Raw genomic sequence first — 16536 nt, forward strand, 5'->3', positions numbered from 1 at the left:
TCTCCTCATTACTAGTGAGGTGCCTTACCAACTTGGCCATAAGAGCTGATATCTGATTGAAAAGACATTGATTGTTGGAACCTGGCGACATGACACTATCGACACTATCGAGCAGAGAGAGATAGTGGAGCACTAACTAGATTCTACTACCGACACTATCTCGTTCTGCTCGATAGTGGAGCACACTAGCTGCCACCACTAGCTATAATAATTTCGCAATGTGAAACAGCAATGTGTAACATGTGTGAAACCGCAATGTGTGACATAACAAGGAGGGGGGACTTATCTATACAGGAAAAAGGTACTAAAGATAGTATGAGTTTGGAATGGTTATGATATAGGTAAAAAAAAAACTTTGCAAGTATGTGTATGTGTATGTGTGTATGTGTGTATGTGTATGTTTTTTCCTGTAGGAGGGCCAAAATGAGACTATATAAACAAGACATCATGTCCCAAGAAGCAAACATGAATAAACAGAGTAACCCAAAATGAACAAAAAGAGTAAGATAACATGCCTTTGCCATTTATTACCACTTAGTACCTTCTCTAATACAAGAACCATCATTCATGGTTTATAACCACTTGCGATTTTACTAAATAGCATATTAGTTTTTTTTTCAAGCAAATGCAGGCCATAGTGAAAGTTATAGAGTAAAACTTAAAACTAGAAAGAGCAAGAAATCTAGAAAGAGCAACAACTATAAAGCAACAACTAGAAAGCAAGAAATCTCTCTATTTACTTCTACATTGCTAACTACACAAAGGACAAAACAAGGCAAATGTGAATTTCACTATTGTTTTTATTTTTAGGAAATAAAATCAAGATGGAACACACTTGGTAGTTGTTAGATAATACTAGCTAAGCATTTTTTTATTATTCTTTTCTTCCTCATCGAATCCAGCCGCGTGACAAGACCCTCCTTCGTCAAAATGACAAGAGTAGGGCAAGGGTATATAAACTTTATTCATTGTTATGCAGTTTGCGTTATTAACAGCTCCAGTATTCTCAGTGCTAAATTTAAATTTTTAATAAGCTTGGTAAGTGATCAAACTGTTTTCTGATCTTCTGTTGCTATATATTGTAATCTTCCCCTTTCAGTTACCCTTTTCAGTTACCCTTTTCAGTTACCTGCTTCTTATTGCTTAACAACAACGGCTCTTTATACCTAGCTCCTTATCTACAACTCCTTATCTAGCTCCTTATATCTAGCTCCTTATCTAGCTTCTTATATCTAGCTCCTTATCTAGCTCCTTATATCTAGCTCCTTATATCTAGCTCCTTATATTAAGCAAAGTATGAGTTACCCTCAGTATGAGCAACAATACTCATACCAGCAATTTCCTCCAAACAAACCCAATGCAAGAGATGAGTCTTACAGAGTAAACTTGGACTTGGAAAATGCAAAGTACCAAAGACCGCAACCATCTCAGGATTTCGATGAGAGCTTTAAAATTGAAAAACCAAGGTACAATGATTGGCCATTTACGATATTCTTTTTACTAACTGTTGCTGGATTCATTGCAGTTGCCGGAATCACAATAAATGCTTTGAGAGTAACTTATGGCGACCAAGGTTCGGGAATCTATGGAGATTCCGATTCATTCACCATGAACAGGAATACAGTGATTTTATTTGCATTTGTCTTGGTCTTGTCGATTGTGCTTGCTGCTTTGGGGATTCTTTTCATACGAGCATATGCTAAATTGTTCATTTATGTTGCTTGTATCTTGAATGTCGTTTTATCTATTGGCACTGCCATCTTCTATTTTGTTGAACACTACTATAGCGCAGCAATTGTGTTTTTGATTTTTGGTTTATTTGCAGCTTGGTGTTACTGGGCTTCAAGAAGAAGAATTCCATTGAGTGCAACCATTTTGAGAATTGTTGTGGATGTAATGAAGATGTATCCATCAACTTTGATAACGGCATTTATCGGACTTGTTATTAGCACCGGGTTTGGCGCATTGTTTAGCGTGGTTATCATTGGAACTTATGTCAAGTATAAACCAAATGAAGACAATACTGGATGTTCAGTTGGTGGTGGCTCGTGCAGCCAAGGCAAGCTAGTTGGTGTTTTAGTATTTGTATTCTTTGCTGGTTACTACATTTCAGAAGTTATCAAGAATGTTATTCACGTGGTTATTGCTGGCATATATGGTACCTGGTACTATATGTCAAATTCCGATCAAGGAGCTCCAAGACATCCAGCTTTATCGTCTTTCAAAAGAGCAATGACTTATTGCTTTGGTTCAATTTGCTTTGGTTCGTTAATTGTAACGATTATACAATTGATTCGACAATTGCTCAATATTATTCGATCACAATTTGTTGATTCTTGGGGAGGACAATGTGTTTTGCTTATCATCAACTTTATTGTGAGCTTTATCAATTGGATAGTGCAATACTTCAACAAGTATGCTTATTCCTTTGTCGCGCTTTACGGTAAGTCCTACATAAGATCAGCAAAGGATACTTTTGACTTGTTCCGATTCAAGGGAATCGATGTATTGGTTAACGATATGTTTATCACCAATGCCTTAAACTTTTACACACTATTTGTCGCTTACTTGTCATCATTATTGGCCTATTTATACTTGAAATTCACAAAACCTGGCTATAACGAAAATGGCGACTACTACGCACCAGTGGTGGCCTTTACATTTTTGATATCAATGCAAATTACTAATATTACATTGAGTGTTATTCAATCGGGTGTTGCTACATTCTTTGTCTGTTTAAGTAAAGATCCAGAAGTGCTACAAATGTCTCAACGAGCAGAATTGTTCAATGAGATTCAAAATAATTACCCAGAGGTTTACCAAAAGATTACAACTGATCATTAAGCACTTTGAACCACTTGTTTGTATTGATATTTAGTGTATAGTATACTACTAGATTAATAGATTATCTATTACCTTACGCTTTAAAGAAGCAGAGAGGGAAAAAAAAAAACTAACAAACAAACAAACTATAATACATACATTAATCGCCATATAGATCTTATCAATTCATATACTCTGTAACCAATGCTTACGCTCGCCATTGGAGATCTATTCATCCCTGAAAGATCTATAGATATACCGCAAAAGTTTAAGAAACTAATAAGTCCCAATCCACAGAATACTCCTTCGAACAGTAAGATATCGAAAGTAGTTTGTTTAGGTAATGTTATTAATTCATTACAGACACTTGAATTTTTGCAAAAGATATCGCCAGATTTTCAGCTTTTGAAAGGTGAGTTTGACGATGCGGCCTTATTATCTCAACAGCTAAAACTTGTTATTGATAGACAACAACAACAACAACAACAACAACAGCAGCAGCAGCAGAAGCAAGAAAAGGAACAAGGTTCAAAACGATATAGTGAAAAGGCCAAGGCTAAAATTCCCATGTACTACAAATTTACTCATGACAATTTGAAAATTGGTTTCACAAATGGATACCAAATCATGCCTAGAGGGGATCCTTTGGCATTGAGTGTATTTGCCAGGGAGTTGGATGTGGATATATTGGTATGGGGTGGTACTCATAGAGTTGAAGTTTATACATTAGATGGTAAATTCTTTGTTAATCCTGGAAGTGCCACCGGTGCATTTAGTTTTGATTGGCCTGAGTTTGACGAGGAGGAGGCAGAGGAGGAGGCAGAGGAGGCGAAGAAAGAGTCCAAGGACGAGAAGCTTAATGAAGCTACGAAAACTACGGATCGGGAAGAGAAAGAAGAGTTGAAGAGAAATGAGTTGAGCAAAGAGGAGCTGACTAAAGAGGAGCTGACTAAAGAGGAGCTGACTAAAGAGGAACTGAACAAAGAGGAACTGACTAAAGAGGAGCTGAACAAAGAGGAACTGACTAAAGAGGAGCTGACTAAAGAGGAAGAAACACTTAGGCAAATATTGTACGAAGTCAATGAACTCAACACATCGATTCCATCATTCTGTTTACTCGACACACAAGACTCAACGTGCATTCTTTACATCTATACTCTATTCAGCAACAAAGTTAAAGTTGATAAAGTTACATACATAAAGGAATAAAAAAAATATACACACATTTTCCTCGAGCAGAGCGAGATAGTGGACCAGCACTGACTAGTGACACTATCGACACTATCTTGCTCTGCTCGATAGTGGACCAGCACTGACTAGTGACACTATCGACACTATCTTGCTCTGCTCGATAGTGGACCAGCACTGACTAGTGACACTATCGACACTATCTTGCTCTGCTCGATAGTGGACCAGCACTGACTAGTGACACTATCGACACTATCTTGCTCTGCTCGATAGTGGACCAGCACTGACTAGTGACACTATCGACACTATCTTGCTCTGCTCGATAGTGGACCAGCACTGACTAGTGACACTATCGACACTATCTTGCTCTCCTCGATAGTGTTCTCAAGCTTGTACTGAAGAATAATGTAATACAAATTCCTTTCTGATCTTTTCCCAATTGTGAGGATCAAAAAAGATATATACTCCCTTCTCCACGTCTTGGCCAATCAACACCGGCTCAATATTACTATCCTTTGTCAACCATACTTGAATATCCTTGTGATACCTCCAATTTCGCGCAACTAGCTCCCTTGCGGCATATTCCTGTAGAGTATCTCTGGGCTTCATATAAAATATATAAAACAATGTCTCATCAGTGAGACTTTGAATCTTTGTTTCTATAGCACCTGGACTCTTACCCTTTTTAGCCAACGTTGAGTTTTGTAAAAAAGTTGGGATTTGAAAAAATGGCTCAACTTCCAGTCGAGACGTTTCCGACCATGGCAGCGCCCAATTCTTCAAAATCTCTACATCCGAATTCAAATCTAATCCACATTTACTTATATCCTGACCTATGGCATAGTTGGTATAATCTGATTGCTCCATTCTCACAAGTGAGGATAGATTCTTTAATCCATATTTGCCAATACTCTCATGATTCAAGGTCGGTAGACTGGTAGAAGATACAGGGGCCGAATCTGCAGAAGAAGCCATCGCTGATGATGATAGAGGATTCATTATACTTGTCGTCGTCGCTATCGATGTGACCATCCCATGAAAAGTATACTTGTTTCACCGCATAAAGTTGAAGCTTTTGGTTATATCACTTTTTTTTTTTCATTTCTTTTTTTTTTCAAGATGGAGTTGTTTATTAGCAAGAGCAATTGGAATAGTTGTTGGCCATGTCACGAAGGTATAAACCGAATGTGATTGTTACAGGTACTCCGGGCTGTGGTAAGTCATCGCATTCGCGATGTTTAGTAGACCAGCTAAACCAGAAGCTATTCAAGGAAGGAACCGTTTATCATTTCCAACATTTCAACATTAGTGAGATTGCTAAAGAGCGTGATTGTATTGAATCCTACGATAAGAAACGGGACACTTCAGTGGTTGACGAAGATAGACTACTTGACACTTTAGAGCCTGATTTGGAAAAAGGTGGAATTGTTATAGATTGGCATTGTTGCGATATTTTTCCTGAACGATTGATTGATTTAGTTATTGTTCTTAGATGCGATAATTCTAAGCTCTATGATCGATTGAAGAAGAGGAATTACAAGGATGCCAAGATTCAGGAAAATTTGGATTGCGAGATTATGGAAGTCATATTGAACGAAGCTAGGGATAGCTATATACCAGATATTGTAATTGAGTTGAAAAGTGATACTGCGGAAGAAATGGATGAGAATGTCGATAGGATTACTTTATGGGTAGAGAATTGGATTAAGGATCATCCCAAAGGGGTTACTAATGAGCTAGAAGGCGGCAAGACTGGGGGGGATGAAGAAGAGGGCTTTAATTCTGAAGAAGAAGATCAAGATGATGACGATGACGAGGATGCTGCATTTAGGTATGATGATGACGAGGCTGATGAGGTTGGTGTTGAAGATGGTCTCGAAGAAGGAGAGAAATATAACCTTGAGAGAGCCGGAGAGGATGAAGAACAAGCTAGGGAAAATGATGAAGAGGAAACAAATGAAGCAGTGGAGCATGCCGAGGATATAGCTCAGTAGAAGAGAATGATGAATAATAAAAGGACTGCCTATTCACTTGTGTTGGAAAGTGTGCTCCACTATCGAGCAACACTCAGTAGTTTGTTATAGTGGAGCAACACTCAGTAGCTTATTACAACACTATCTCGCTCTGCTCGATAGTACCACTGGGTGATAGAAGTTTAAGGGGTAGCGATAAAAAGCCTCTTAATTAAGGAAAAAATTTCATAACAAGTCATAGAAAAGTATACTATACATTACCTAGTAGGTCCTCTCCTTCCACTGCCAGCACCAGCACCACCACCACCAAGTTGATATTTCTTTATAAATAACCAGAAAGTATTCTCTGAGCATATAGAAGCAACAAAACGCACAATACGATAGCCACAGCGTAAGTTCCTTTGGTAAAAGCAAAGTAAGTCCAAGTACCATGAATCTTTTCCAAGTTATACTCTTCCAATTCAACTAAACAACGGACATTTTGTTCAAAAATATATTTACTTTCTTCGATGATTTCCAATTTCTGTTCTTCAGTTAATCCATTCCTCGTGGCTAGTTCATAATCTCTCTTGTAAATCACACGCAACATATCTTCATCAGCAACATCAAATGTAAAGAAATTTGTTCCCAATTTCACAATTTGATCATGAGTCAACCCGTCCTTCTTTGGGTACATTCCTGTTGCTTTTGTAAACGAGGATCTCATTATTCTTCCACCGGCAAACAAAGCAAGATACATCACATGAAAATAAGCAAACAAAAGGTATGGTTTCTCCAGTGTAACCTGCTTTATGTGATTTACAAAGTTGATTTGTTCGACCATTTTAGCATTGATAAATTTAGATTTATTATCATCGTAAAAGAATAAAAGATCTTGTTCTGCTTTAGCCTTACGAGCAATTTCAGGCTTCCAAACTTGCTGGAGCATGATTGACCATTTTGAGTTTGGGTCGTTTTCAAGTTGATTTTGTAAACAGGTTTCGATAGTTGCAAAGACGTGATAAAAGGCCTGTAATCCTTGTCTAAACACCTTGTAGTTGCGTAACGCAATAGCCATTTTCAAAGTGACCATCTTGTCTACTTTATTATGTAATGTTTGAGTTTCTAAATTTATTCTATTTGCCAAAGCACCAACGTCGGTCTTTGTGGGTATTATTTCCTTCTGACTCAATTTGGCGGTTGCCTCTGTGACATTGGGGGTGGGAGTGGGAGTCGTAGTAGTAGTAGCTATCACCGACATTATAAAGACTGCTGTGTAGGACAATAATAATAATCTCTATGGACCAAGATAGAAGATTCAAGAAATCGATCTAGAGTATATCGACAAAAGAGACTATTTCTAAATGAGCTTCAACAAAAGAAACTGTTTCTGAATGAGCTTTTTACAGGGTTACAGAAGGGGGAGGGCTCTTTAACAGAGATATAGCTTGATATTTATACCAAGATTCAAACTCATTTGAAAAAAGGGCTTTTTTGATAACGCTTTCGCAGTTATCGGGTTTTAGAAGAAAAACAAAAACTCTCCATCATTTTATCACTATACCATGTTTACTAGTAATAAGAAAACAAGATTATTTTAGATAAAGTGTAAAGGGGATCAGCATCAACACTATCGAGCAGAGCGAGATAGTGGAGCACAATGACTAGCTACGACGATGACTAGTTACGACGATGACTAGTTACGACAATGACTAGGTACGACGATGACTAGGTACGACGATGACTAGGTACGACAATGACTAGGTACGACACTGTCTCGCTCTGCTCAATAGTGTTGATGCTCGATAGTGGAGCAACACTTTAAAGGTCTCCTCACACAGCAAGAAATTGCCAGAGCATTGCCAAAGAAATTACTTGAGAAAATGTTTAACTAATTGTTTAAAAAGTTGTTTAAAAAATTGTTTATTAGAGATTGCGTATGGGGCTCAATGTTCGCATTTATCGATAAAGAGTGTTTTTGTAATATACGTGTTACAATGCTCATTTTTTTGACTACAATTCTCTTGAAACAAGATACCTTAAAACTTTAAACTAGTCACTATCGACCACAGCGAGATAGTCTATATCTTTAGTCTTTGCTCTCTTTGACTATCGAGCTCAGCGAGATTGTCTATATATCCAGTCTCTGTATAATCTCTACCCTCAAATCTCTCTCGACTAGACTCGAAAAACTTTAAACTAGACACTGTATACTTACTCCCTTAGACCATATCACTTTAACTACACTTGGATTACACTTTGACCACACTTTGACTACACTTTGACTACACTTTGACTACACTTTGACTACACTTGTTATACACTTTGACTACACTTTATATCTCTAGTCTTTGCTTTCTACTTTAGACTTTTTTTTCTACTAGACTCGTTTTGCTCGATAGTCTATATCTCTAGTCTCTGTATAATCTCTACTGTCTAGACTTCCCTCACTCTTTTATTCGACTAGACTCGTTTTCTCGACTCATCTTTCCTAATCAGTGCTGCTCCACTCAATAGTGTTGACTTCGCTACACTATCAAGCAGAGCGAGATAGTGAAGCAACACTCTTGTTTCAACAATATTTACAGTTTTCACACAAGAGCTCTTCTTAAATCTACATAGTTCTTACTCCCTCCGATTAACCTTTCAAGAGCCTTTCGAGACTTTGTATGAAAAGTCTTACATTTAAGCAAAAAGCTTGTTGCTTGCAGCACTATCGAGCAGAGCGAGGTAGTTTTGTAATAAGCTACTGAGTGTTGCTCCACTATCGAGCAGAGCGAGGTAGTTTTGTAATAAGCTACTGGATGTTGCTCGACTATCTCGCTCTGCTCGATAGTGTTGTGCGGATATAAAAACAACTATAATAGGTGGTATTTCCGATAAAACCGCCAAAATCATGAAACCTCCTGAATTTAACAAACTTTGACAAAAACACACACAATCGTGTATGTTCTCACCCTTCCAAAATGTCTTGTCCAATACTTTTTTTTCTTGTAGTTAGTTTACTCAATAAAACGCGTCTCTCTTGTAAGCCGTATTAGTTTCTTAATTTTTTTTTTTGGCTCCTTTTTGTTTGTCTATTTTTTTTTTCATGGCAAGCAACACATGGGTTTGTAACAGAATAGATTGCATTGCTATATCATGAATAATGAACCCTCTGTGAAAAAGCTTGCAGATATTCCCCAAATCGATGAAAGGACACAATATCCAGTTGATCAGACAAAATTTCATAAAAGAGAATTTTACAAAACAAGAGGCTACTATTTGGCTATATACATTGAACCAATTGGTAGTGGTTCCAATAAGGTGATTGTTTACGCAACTGACTTTACGTCAAATAATCAATGCTGTGATGGCGATGATGGAGAGGAGCTAGCATACCAAGCCGTTAACTTAAGACTCACGCGAAAACAAGTTGTAAGATTAGTTGTTCATACAGACAAGTTAAAGATACTTGGTGAACAATATGAGAGCGCCTTTTCAAATTGTAAATTGGATTTTCTCGAGATGCTAGAAGATCCAGATAATTATCATGGGTTTTCGGTTGAAGATAAAGTCATCATCTTTGCTGTAACTACCCAATGGAGATTATATAGAGGAATCTTGGAACCATATACTTATGACCATGAAATTTTGGAATTTAATGACGCGATAGACCAATATTTATCAGTTGTTGGAGATTTATATTGTAATATTATGAAGCAGAACCAGTATGTTTCAAATAACAAGTCATTGATTGAGAAAATCGTGCCATGGAAGTATAGACAGCCACAATCACCTGCTAAACTTCCATCGTCGTATGAATCATCCCAGACACTTAATGTTAATTTCTCATCGAAACAAAAAAATAACGCAAAAACTGATGCTGCTACTACTGCTCCTGCTCCTACTACTCCTACTACTCCTACTCCTCCTACTACTACTCCTACTCCATCTGTAATTAGAAATCCAAAATCCAATGGCGATGTTCCAAAAATGCATACGGATATAGATCTGAGTGAAATTGTTGAAATTGATGACAACACTTCCAACATATCACTCAATTCCCAAATAGTTCCTCAGAAACGAAGTCACGAGGAAGCAAATTCTACATACTACACACTAAAGGATCTACGTAATATGAAAATGGACATTGATAATCAATACTATTCAATCCGTTGTAGAATACTAGGCACTATCCCATCAGATTGGTCTTTGCTTTGCGGTAAGCCAATGGAATCCAGTACAGAACCCTTGGGAGACCCAATAATGCATGAACTTGAGTTGATCTTGAGTGATGTTGACTTATCTTCAAATACATCCAAAATTCACCAAGATAATCTATTATCAGTATACTTCAATGGACCCGAAATCCTTTGGTTTTTAAATTTGGAATGCGTAGAAAAAGCATACATAAGTGCAAAAACGTTACAAGATAATATCGATTTATCAAAGCTCAGTGCCGACTCGGAGTTGGACATAGACGTATACAAGGTCACTCGACGTATCAGTGCTACAAAATCAATCGTAGTCTGGAAAGCCGATTTGAAATATGATAGACTACTTGGTAAGTAGCCCACTACCAAAAAAGTGAAGAGAAAAAGAAAAATGAAAAAAAAACAACCCGGAAAATGAATAAAAGAAGGAAGGAAAGGAAGGCTTCTTCTTCTTCTTCTTCTTCTTTCCATGTTCGTTAGACATTACGCTATTGCAACAAGGGCAAATATCAAAAATGTACCATCGTTAGAAGAATACCTATTTCGAAAACGTGTACGAGAAATCTACCGAACTGTCCTTCGACAAATTTATAAGCATCATGAACGTAACGATCTTATCAAGTTTATTCGTGATGAGTTTAAGATAAACTCAAAAGAAAGCGATTTGCAATATAGGAAATATTTATTGAGTCATGGGTTGAACAAAATCAATCAGATGGGCGCTAGTCTAGGAGTAAATGTGCATTTATAGGAAAACAAACAAACAAACAAACAAACAAACAAACAAACAAACAAAACAAGAAAACAAGAAAACAAGAAAAGAACAAGATGGTTAAAGTTTGTGGGTGCTTTATTTTATTTTATTTTTTTTGTTTCATTTTTCTATAAGTGATTCAAGATGGATTTCGTGGATGAAGTAATTGACTCTTTGATTTCCTTAATCACCGCGTTCGTATCCAACTCCAAGGGCAAATCAACAAACTTCATTTCATCAATAATGTCCAATTGTTTGCTAATCAATGAATTTTTCTTTAAATTATTGGAAATAGATTTAGTCGTGTTTATGATTTCATTTAAATAAGCCAGTGGGGACCTTTTGGCAATCAGTTTTACCAATTTAATCAATTCTACCAAATTCATTAAATTTGTATTCAATTGGTGACTCAAAATCTCCTCATTAGAGGTGAGCATTGATTCAATCTTGCCAAACTTCAAACTCTTTTGAAGGGAATTATATAATGATTGAGACTCGTTTTTGTTTATTTTCGTAGTGGTTAACTTTATGATGTTGTAATACGACTTGAAAATAAATGATGTAAATTGATCCGGTTTGAAATCTGGGGAACTGAGTATTTTATTAAATATTTTCAATAATCGTAGAATCTCAGATTCATCATGTTCAAAAAACATCAGGTATACAAGTAATTTCAACTTTGTGCATGTATCATCAATGGGGATTTGCATAATTTTGTTGGTTTGTGCAGTTTTCAATTCATCAGTTACCAAAAGTGAGCTCCATTCACTTTTCAAATCTCGATTGTCTGACCAATCACCAAAGAGGATACTCTTTCTGTTTTCCTTCAAGTACTTTATGAAGTAATGTAAATATTGCGTATCATCCATTATCAATATCGTTTGTATGATCTTTTGGACGACGGAGTTGAGCGATATAGAGTTTTGCAATTTTTGACCAAACGTAATAAAACTTTGCAATTTAGAATAAACTCCCTTTTCAAATCCATTCTGTATTGTTTCTTTAATTTCATGTTTCGAGGTTAGGTAAAATCTAAAAATATTAATCAAGTCATCTAGTGTTGCTTTAGTTGGAGGACTCACGCTAGTGTAATAGTACCCTAAAGTTTCGTGTTGGACCATATTAATTTTGAGTGCTTTATATATAGACGAAATCATATCATTTGTGTTTAGTTGTGCATACAATTTCATCAACCAGAGATTTAATCTGTAGTTGTACTTGTCTGACTTTAAAAGTTCTACTAAAATGGCAATATTCTTGATGATAGTCGCATATTTAGTAGACGGTGTAACTCTTGAAAGATCGGTAACGATTGAAATCAAAGCAAGTTCATTCAATGGATTATTATCAAATTCAGACTTGCTTCTTACACTTGCTGATGAAAACTGTTTATAAATGTCCCAATTATCTACAATTGGGTTGAACTTTTGATTATTAACCAAGGTAATCACATGTTCGACATCTCTCGACTTGAGATTTAGTATCTCTTTGGACACAGAACTAACCTTTTCCTCAAACTTTCCAGATAAATCGTACCTAGATAAATCGCTATAACAAGATAACTTGTTTTTAAACTTTTCATAATAAGTATCGATTTCACCTGCGGTATCGTGATTAAACAAATTTGCCAATTCAATCTTAACAAGTAATTCATTCCTAGAAGTAGTAGTAGTGGTAGTGTTGGTAGCTAACCTTGAGCTTAATGCCTCGCGAGATTCTCCGACTTGCTTTCCTGAATTGAGCCATAAAATCCAAGTATCGAAATCATCAAAATTCTCCTCAAATAAAAGCCGCGTAGTGTATTCATATAAAGTCTTCCAACTTTTGTTCCTCTTCATTGAATCAAGATATAACAATCGAAGTTCCAAATCTAAAGGGTGATTGAATTTCCCCAAGGTATCTTCGATTGTTCGATAATCCTCATTTAATAACAAAAATCTGGTATATACATATAGTTCCTGACAATTGGCAAAGGGGTGACTCTTTTGTAATTCCTCGATCAATTTTTTGCCAAACATCTTGTACAATTTCAACTTTGACTGTTTTTCACCTTCACCTTTTTCACCCTTTTCACCTTCACCTTTTTCACCCTTTTCACCTTCACCCTTTTCACCCTTTTCACCTTCACTCTTTTCACCCTTTTCACCCTTTTCACCCTTTTCTTCTTCTTTGCTCTGTTGACTAATCATCAAATAAAACAGAAACGCGTACCAATAGCAATACTTTGTCTCCGATTTATTGCTCTTATTCAAGTACAGAAACACCTTATTGAAATGAGCGACATCCAACTGTTGAATCGAATTTTCAAACCAAATCAAACTCAACTCCTCAGCTTGTATTGGATACTTTTTGATAACACTCTCATAACACAAATTAGCTTCTTTCTGCATAGATATGCTTTGGAAAAACTCATTCAAGCTGGTCACAGTATCTATTTCATTTGAACATTTCTGTAACAATTGCAAATTATTGTCAATTGCCTGTTTTTGAGATCCTGTATCATAAAGTATTCTATTCTGAAGCACTCGATAAAAGATCCTTTGAGAAAATTTTTTAATCTTTTGTAACAATAATGACTGCGCATAAGAGTACTGACCACGGTCTATCAACTCTATTATCTCATAATCCGAATCAGACACCATTATCTAGAGCTCCAATTACATGAAAATGTAACGATTCTTCAATTTTTCACTTTTTTTTCAGCTTTATTTTGCAACTTGGCATCAGAACGCTACCAAATGCACCAGATAAAGCTATAAATACTAAAACCATACAAGTTATACAAGACTATAGATTGACGTCGCCAGAAGCCCGTCAGATTTCTCCGGAAGCCCATCAGATTTTGCCAGAAGCCCTCCAGATTTCGCCAGATTTCGCCAGATTTCGCCAGATTTCTCCAGAAGCCCTCTAGATTTCACCAGATTTCACCAGATTTCATCTCTATAAGCTTTTCAATTCCACCTTATAGGTATCAGGATCTTCCACATACTTGTGGTCCTTGATATTGTCACCAGAGATTGCAATATTTTGAAATCCCTGGGGGCCCAAGTTGTACCCTTTGAACTCAGGATCTGCTTCCCAATTGTAAGTCAACTCAATCAATGATTGTAATTTGGTTTGATCCTTGTATTGCATTGTACCTTGCTCAAAGTTGTCGTCATTGTAGTATGCTAAAAAGTATAATGAAAACTTGGCTTCCTTGAAATCCAATTTGTTCACCAATTTCAAACCTAAATCACGATAAAACTTTAATGATTTTTCAACATCAACAACACGGATCATAGTATGGTTAAAACGATACGAGGCAACATTGGTTTCATTCTCTTTCTTGTCAATTCCGTTCTCAATCAATTCGATCCAATAATCATCAAAATCCGATAAGACAAATGCAATATCATGTTGTCTACCTTGACTCAATTTCTTCTTGAATCGAACTCCCTGTAACAAGAATTTCTTTTCGGCAGCTTCAATATTATCAACCGATACACAAACGTGACCAAATCCTCTATTGGTTTCACCGTTACCATTATTGATCTCAGTATCACCCTTGTATACTAGCTCCAAAACCCCCTCCCTCTCATAAACCTCTTTACCATTGTCTTGAGGTTGAGGATACGCCAAGAAAAAGGAAATAGATCCTTGATTTTCATCAGTTTTAAGTAAGGTCATCCCCAACTTGTGGGTCCAAAAATCAACAGATTTTGGATCCTTGGTTCTAAGACACGTGCGATTAACGATATAGCTGTTGTTAGCCTCAACCATGATAAAAACAAGCACTAATTGTCAAGTTACTTTCAATAATCAAAGGGGAAGGGAAAAGGGCACTACAAATAAAGAAAAGAGCACAAATAAAGAAAAAAGCACTACTTTTTCATCATCTTAAGCCAGCGCCGAAATCAGCTCCTTTTCTATTTATTTTTTTATTTTTGTGGAGATCAAAATGGAAAGAAATAGGAGATTTGCTCCCTAGTGTCTACAAAGTGTTGCTCCACTATCGAGCTCCACTATCGAGCCCCACTATCGAGCAGAGCGAGATAGTGTCTACTCGATGGTGTCTACAAAGCGCTACTCGACTATCTCGCTCTGCTCGATAGTGGGAGCTCGATAGTGGGAGCTCGATAGTGTCTACTCGATGGTGTCTACAAAGTGCTACTCCACTATCTCGCTCTGCTCGATAGTGGAGCTAGTGTTTCTCGATAGTGAAGCTAGTGTTTCTCGATAGTAAAGCTCATACATTCTCCTCCCGTCATGCATGACAACAGCAATAAACATGTTATCGAAGTTGCACGACATCTATGAAAAATTGTTTGGGGGAATCTTTAGCGCATATTGCTGAGATGAGCTATCTCACGTGACGTGACTCATTGGCTTGAGTCGTTTAATTTTTTTTTCTTTGGCTATTGTCGTAAGTCTGGGGAAGGTAGCGTCTAATCACGTGCCCATCTTTCAATTTTTCAATTTTTTTCTTTTTTTTCCAGTTGATTTCATCACTATTTGGGATTCGATTATATTGGGTGCAACATCGCTGAGTCGGAAAGTTTTCATGCAAGTTTTCTTTTCATTTCAACAGGCCTTTATCGAAGCAAGCTTATTTCCCAACAATTGAGTAAGTATGTTTAGATCGGTTCGAGCTTTTTCAATTAGCAGTATTAAACGATCTTCATATGATCAATGTACACGGAACACAATATCTCATATTCACAAACAGTATATCGAGAAAAAACCGATTTCAATGATGACATGTTATGATTACCTCACGTCTCAAATGAATGAACGAGCAGGGATAGATATTTCTTTAGTAGGGGACTCCTTGGCAAATACATCGTTGGGATATCGAGATACAAATGAATTGAATTTGGATGAAATGCTTTATCATATTAGATCAGTGCAACGAGGTAATAGCCAATCCTTTTTGGTTGCTGATATGCCATTCGGATCTTTTGAAACCTCAAAGGAACAAGCTGCCACAACAGCAATACACATGGTTAAAGCAGGAGCTCAGGCAGTCAAGATAGAAGGAGGCAATGATGAAATTATCCAAACTATAAAGAAGATTATTTCTGTAGGTATACCAGTAATGGGTCATTTGGGGTTAACACCTCAAAAGCATAATGCAATGGGAGGGTACAAACTTCAAGGATCAGATGTAGAAAGCGCTAAAAGAATCTATCAAGAAGCACACAAATTACAAGATATCGGAGTTTTTTCGATAGTTATTGAATGCGTTCCTACCCAACTAGCAAGGATAATCACAAACTCGTTGAGTATCCCTACGATTGGTATTGGTGCTGGAAACTATACTTCGGGACAAGTCTTGGTGATGGCCGATATTTTGGGAATGCTGCCCCAACCAGTACCGAGATTTGCCGAAAAGTATATTGATTTTTTCAACCTCGGTGTAGATGCATTGAAGAGATATAATGATAATGTTAAAACAGGAGTGTTCCCGTCCCCGGAACATGGATATAAAATTAAGAGAGACGTTTTAGAAGAGATTAAAAACAGTCTTGGCTCATAGCAGTTAATAGAAACTTCATTTTGGTCTTGTATTATATCCATTCACTAGGGTGACTCTAGGCCTTCTCTACGCACACGTTTTGTCATCAACAAAAATATAAAAAAA

The 16536-nt window shown here is 36.8% G+C and overlaps 9 protein-coding genes across 9 annotated transcripts; 5 read left to right on the forward strand and 4 right to left on the reverse strand. All coding sequences in view use genetic code 12, as the record gives it.

Annotated features, from left to right (window-relative positions):
* Positions 1-1296: 1296 nt before the first annotated feature.
* Positions 1297-2844, forward strand: KGF56_001815 (uncharacterized protein; the record flags this gene model as incomplete). The annotated part of the gene is made up of 1 exon (XM_049322978.1): positions 1297-2844. The coding sequence occupies one exon, from the start codon at positions 1297-1299 to the stop codon at positions 2842-2844; it is 1548 nt and encodes a 515-aa protein (XP_049181113.1).
* A 183-nt stretch (positions 2845-3027) lies between these two features.
* KGF56_001816 (retromer subunit) lies at positions 3028-4032 on the forward strand (the record flags this gene model as incomplete). Its single annotated transcript, XM_049322980.1, has 1 exon — positions 3028-4032. The coding sequence occupies one exon, from the start codon at positions 3028-3030 to the stop codon at positions 4030-4032; it is 1005 nt and encodes a 334-aa protein (XP_049181114.1).
* A 363-nt stretch (positions 4033-4395) lies between these two features.
* KGF56_001817 (CCR4-NOT core subunit) lies at positions 4396-5043 on the reverse strand (the record flags this gene model as incomplete). The annotated part of the gene is made up of 1 exon (XM_049322981.1): positions 4396-5043. One exon carries the CDS (start codon positions 5041-5043, stop codon positions 4396-4398), a length of 648 nt encoding a protein of 215 aa, XP_049181115.1.
* A 131-nt stretch (positions 5044-5174) lies between these two features.
* HBR1 (nucleoside-triphosphatase) lies at positions 5175-6005 on the forward strand (the record flags this gene model as incomplete). The annotated part of the gene is made up of 1 exon (XM_049322982.1): positions 5175-6005. One exon carries the CDS (start codon positions 5175-5177, stop codon positions 6003-6005), a length of 831 nt encoding a protein of 276 aa, XP_049181116.1.
* Positions 6006-6306: 301 nt separating this feature from the next.
* HMX1 (Hmx1p) lies at positions 6307-7224 on the reverse strand (the record flags this gene model as incomplete). The annotated part of the gene is made up of 1 exon (XM_049322983.1): positions 6307-7224. The coding sequence occupies one exon, from the start codon at positions 7222-7224 to the stop codon at positions 6307-6309; it is 918 nt and encodes a 305-aa protein (XP_049181117.1).
* Positions 7225-9104: 1880 nt separating this feature from the next.
* Positions 9105-10517, forward strand: CDC13 (Cdc13p; the record flags this gene model as incomplete). The annotated part of the gene is made up of 1 exon (XM_049322984.1): positions 9105-10517. One exon carries the CDS (start codon positions 9105-9107, stop codon positions 10515-10517), a length of 1413 nt encoding a protein of 470 aa, XP_049181118.1.
* A 524-nt stretch (positions 10518-11041) lies between these two features.
* On the reverse strand, positions 11042-13555 carry KGF56_001821 (uncharacterized protein; the record flags this gene model as incomplete). Its single annotated transcript, XM_049322985.1, has 1 exon — positions 11042-13555. One exon carries the CDS (start codon positions 13553-13555, stop codon positions 11042-11044), a length of 2514 nt encoding a protein of 837 aa, XP_049181119.1.
* Positions 13556-13853: 298 nt separating this feature from the next.
* GLO1 (lactoylglutathione lyase) lies at positions 13854-15206 on the reverse strand (the record flags this gene model as incomplete). Its single annotated transcript, XM_049322986.1, has 2 exons — positions 13854-14628; positions 15148-15206. 2 exons carry the CDS (start codon positions 15204-15206, stop codon positions 13854-13856), a joined length of 834 nt encoding a protein of 277 aa, XP_049181120.1.
* A 319-nt stretch (positions 15207-15525) lies between these two features.
* KGF56_001823 (3-methyl-2-oxobutanoate hydroxymethyltransferase) lies at positions 15526-16431 on the forward strand (the record flags this gene model as incomplete). Its single annotated transcript, XM_049322987.1, has 1 exon — positions 15526-16431. One exon carries the CDS (start codon positions 15526-15528, stop codon positions 16429-16431), a length of 906 nt encoding a protein of 301 aa, XP_049181121.1.
* Positions 16432-16536: the final 105 nt, after the last annotated feature.

The sequence above is a fragment of the Candida oxycetoniae genome (assembly GCF_023343755.2).
Source record: "Candida oxycetoniae strain CBS 10844 chromosome Unknown scaffold66, whole genome shotgun sequence".
In the NCBI taxonomy this organism is placed as follows: Eukaryota; Fungi; Ascomycota; class Pichiomycetes; order Serinales; family Debaryomycetaceae; genus Lodderomyces; species Lodderomyces oxycetoniae.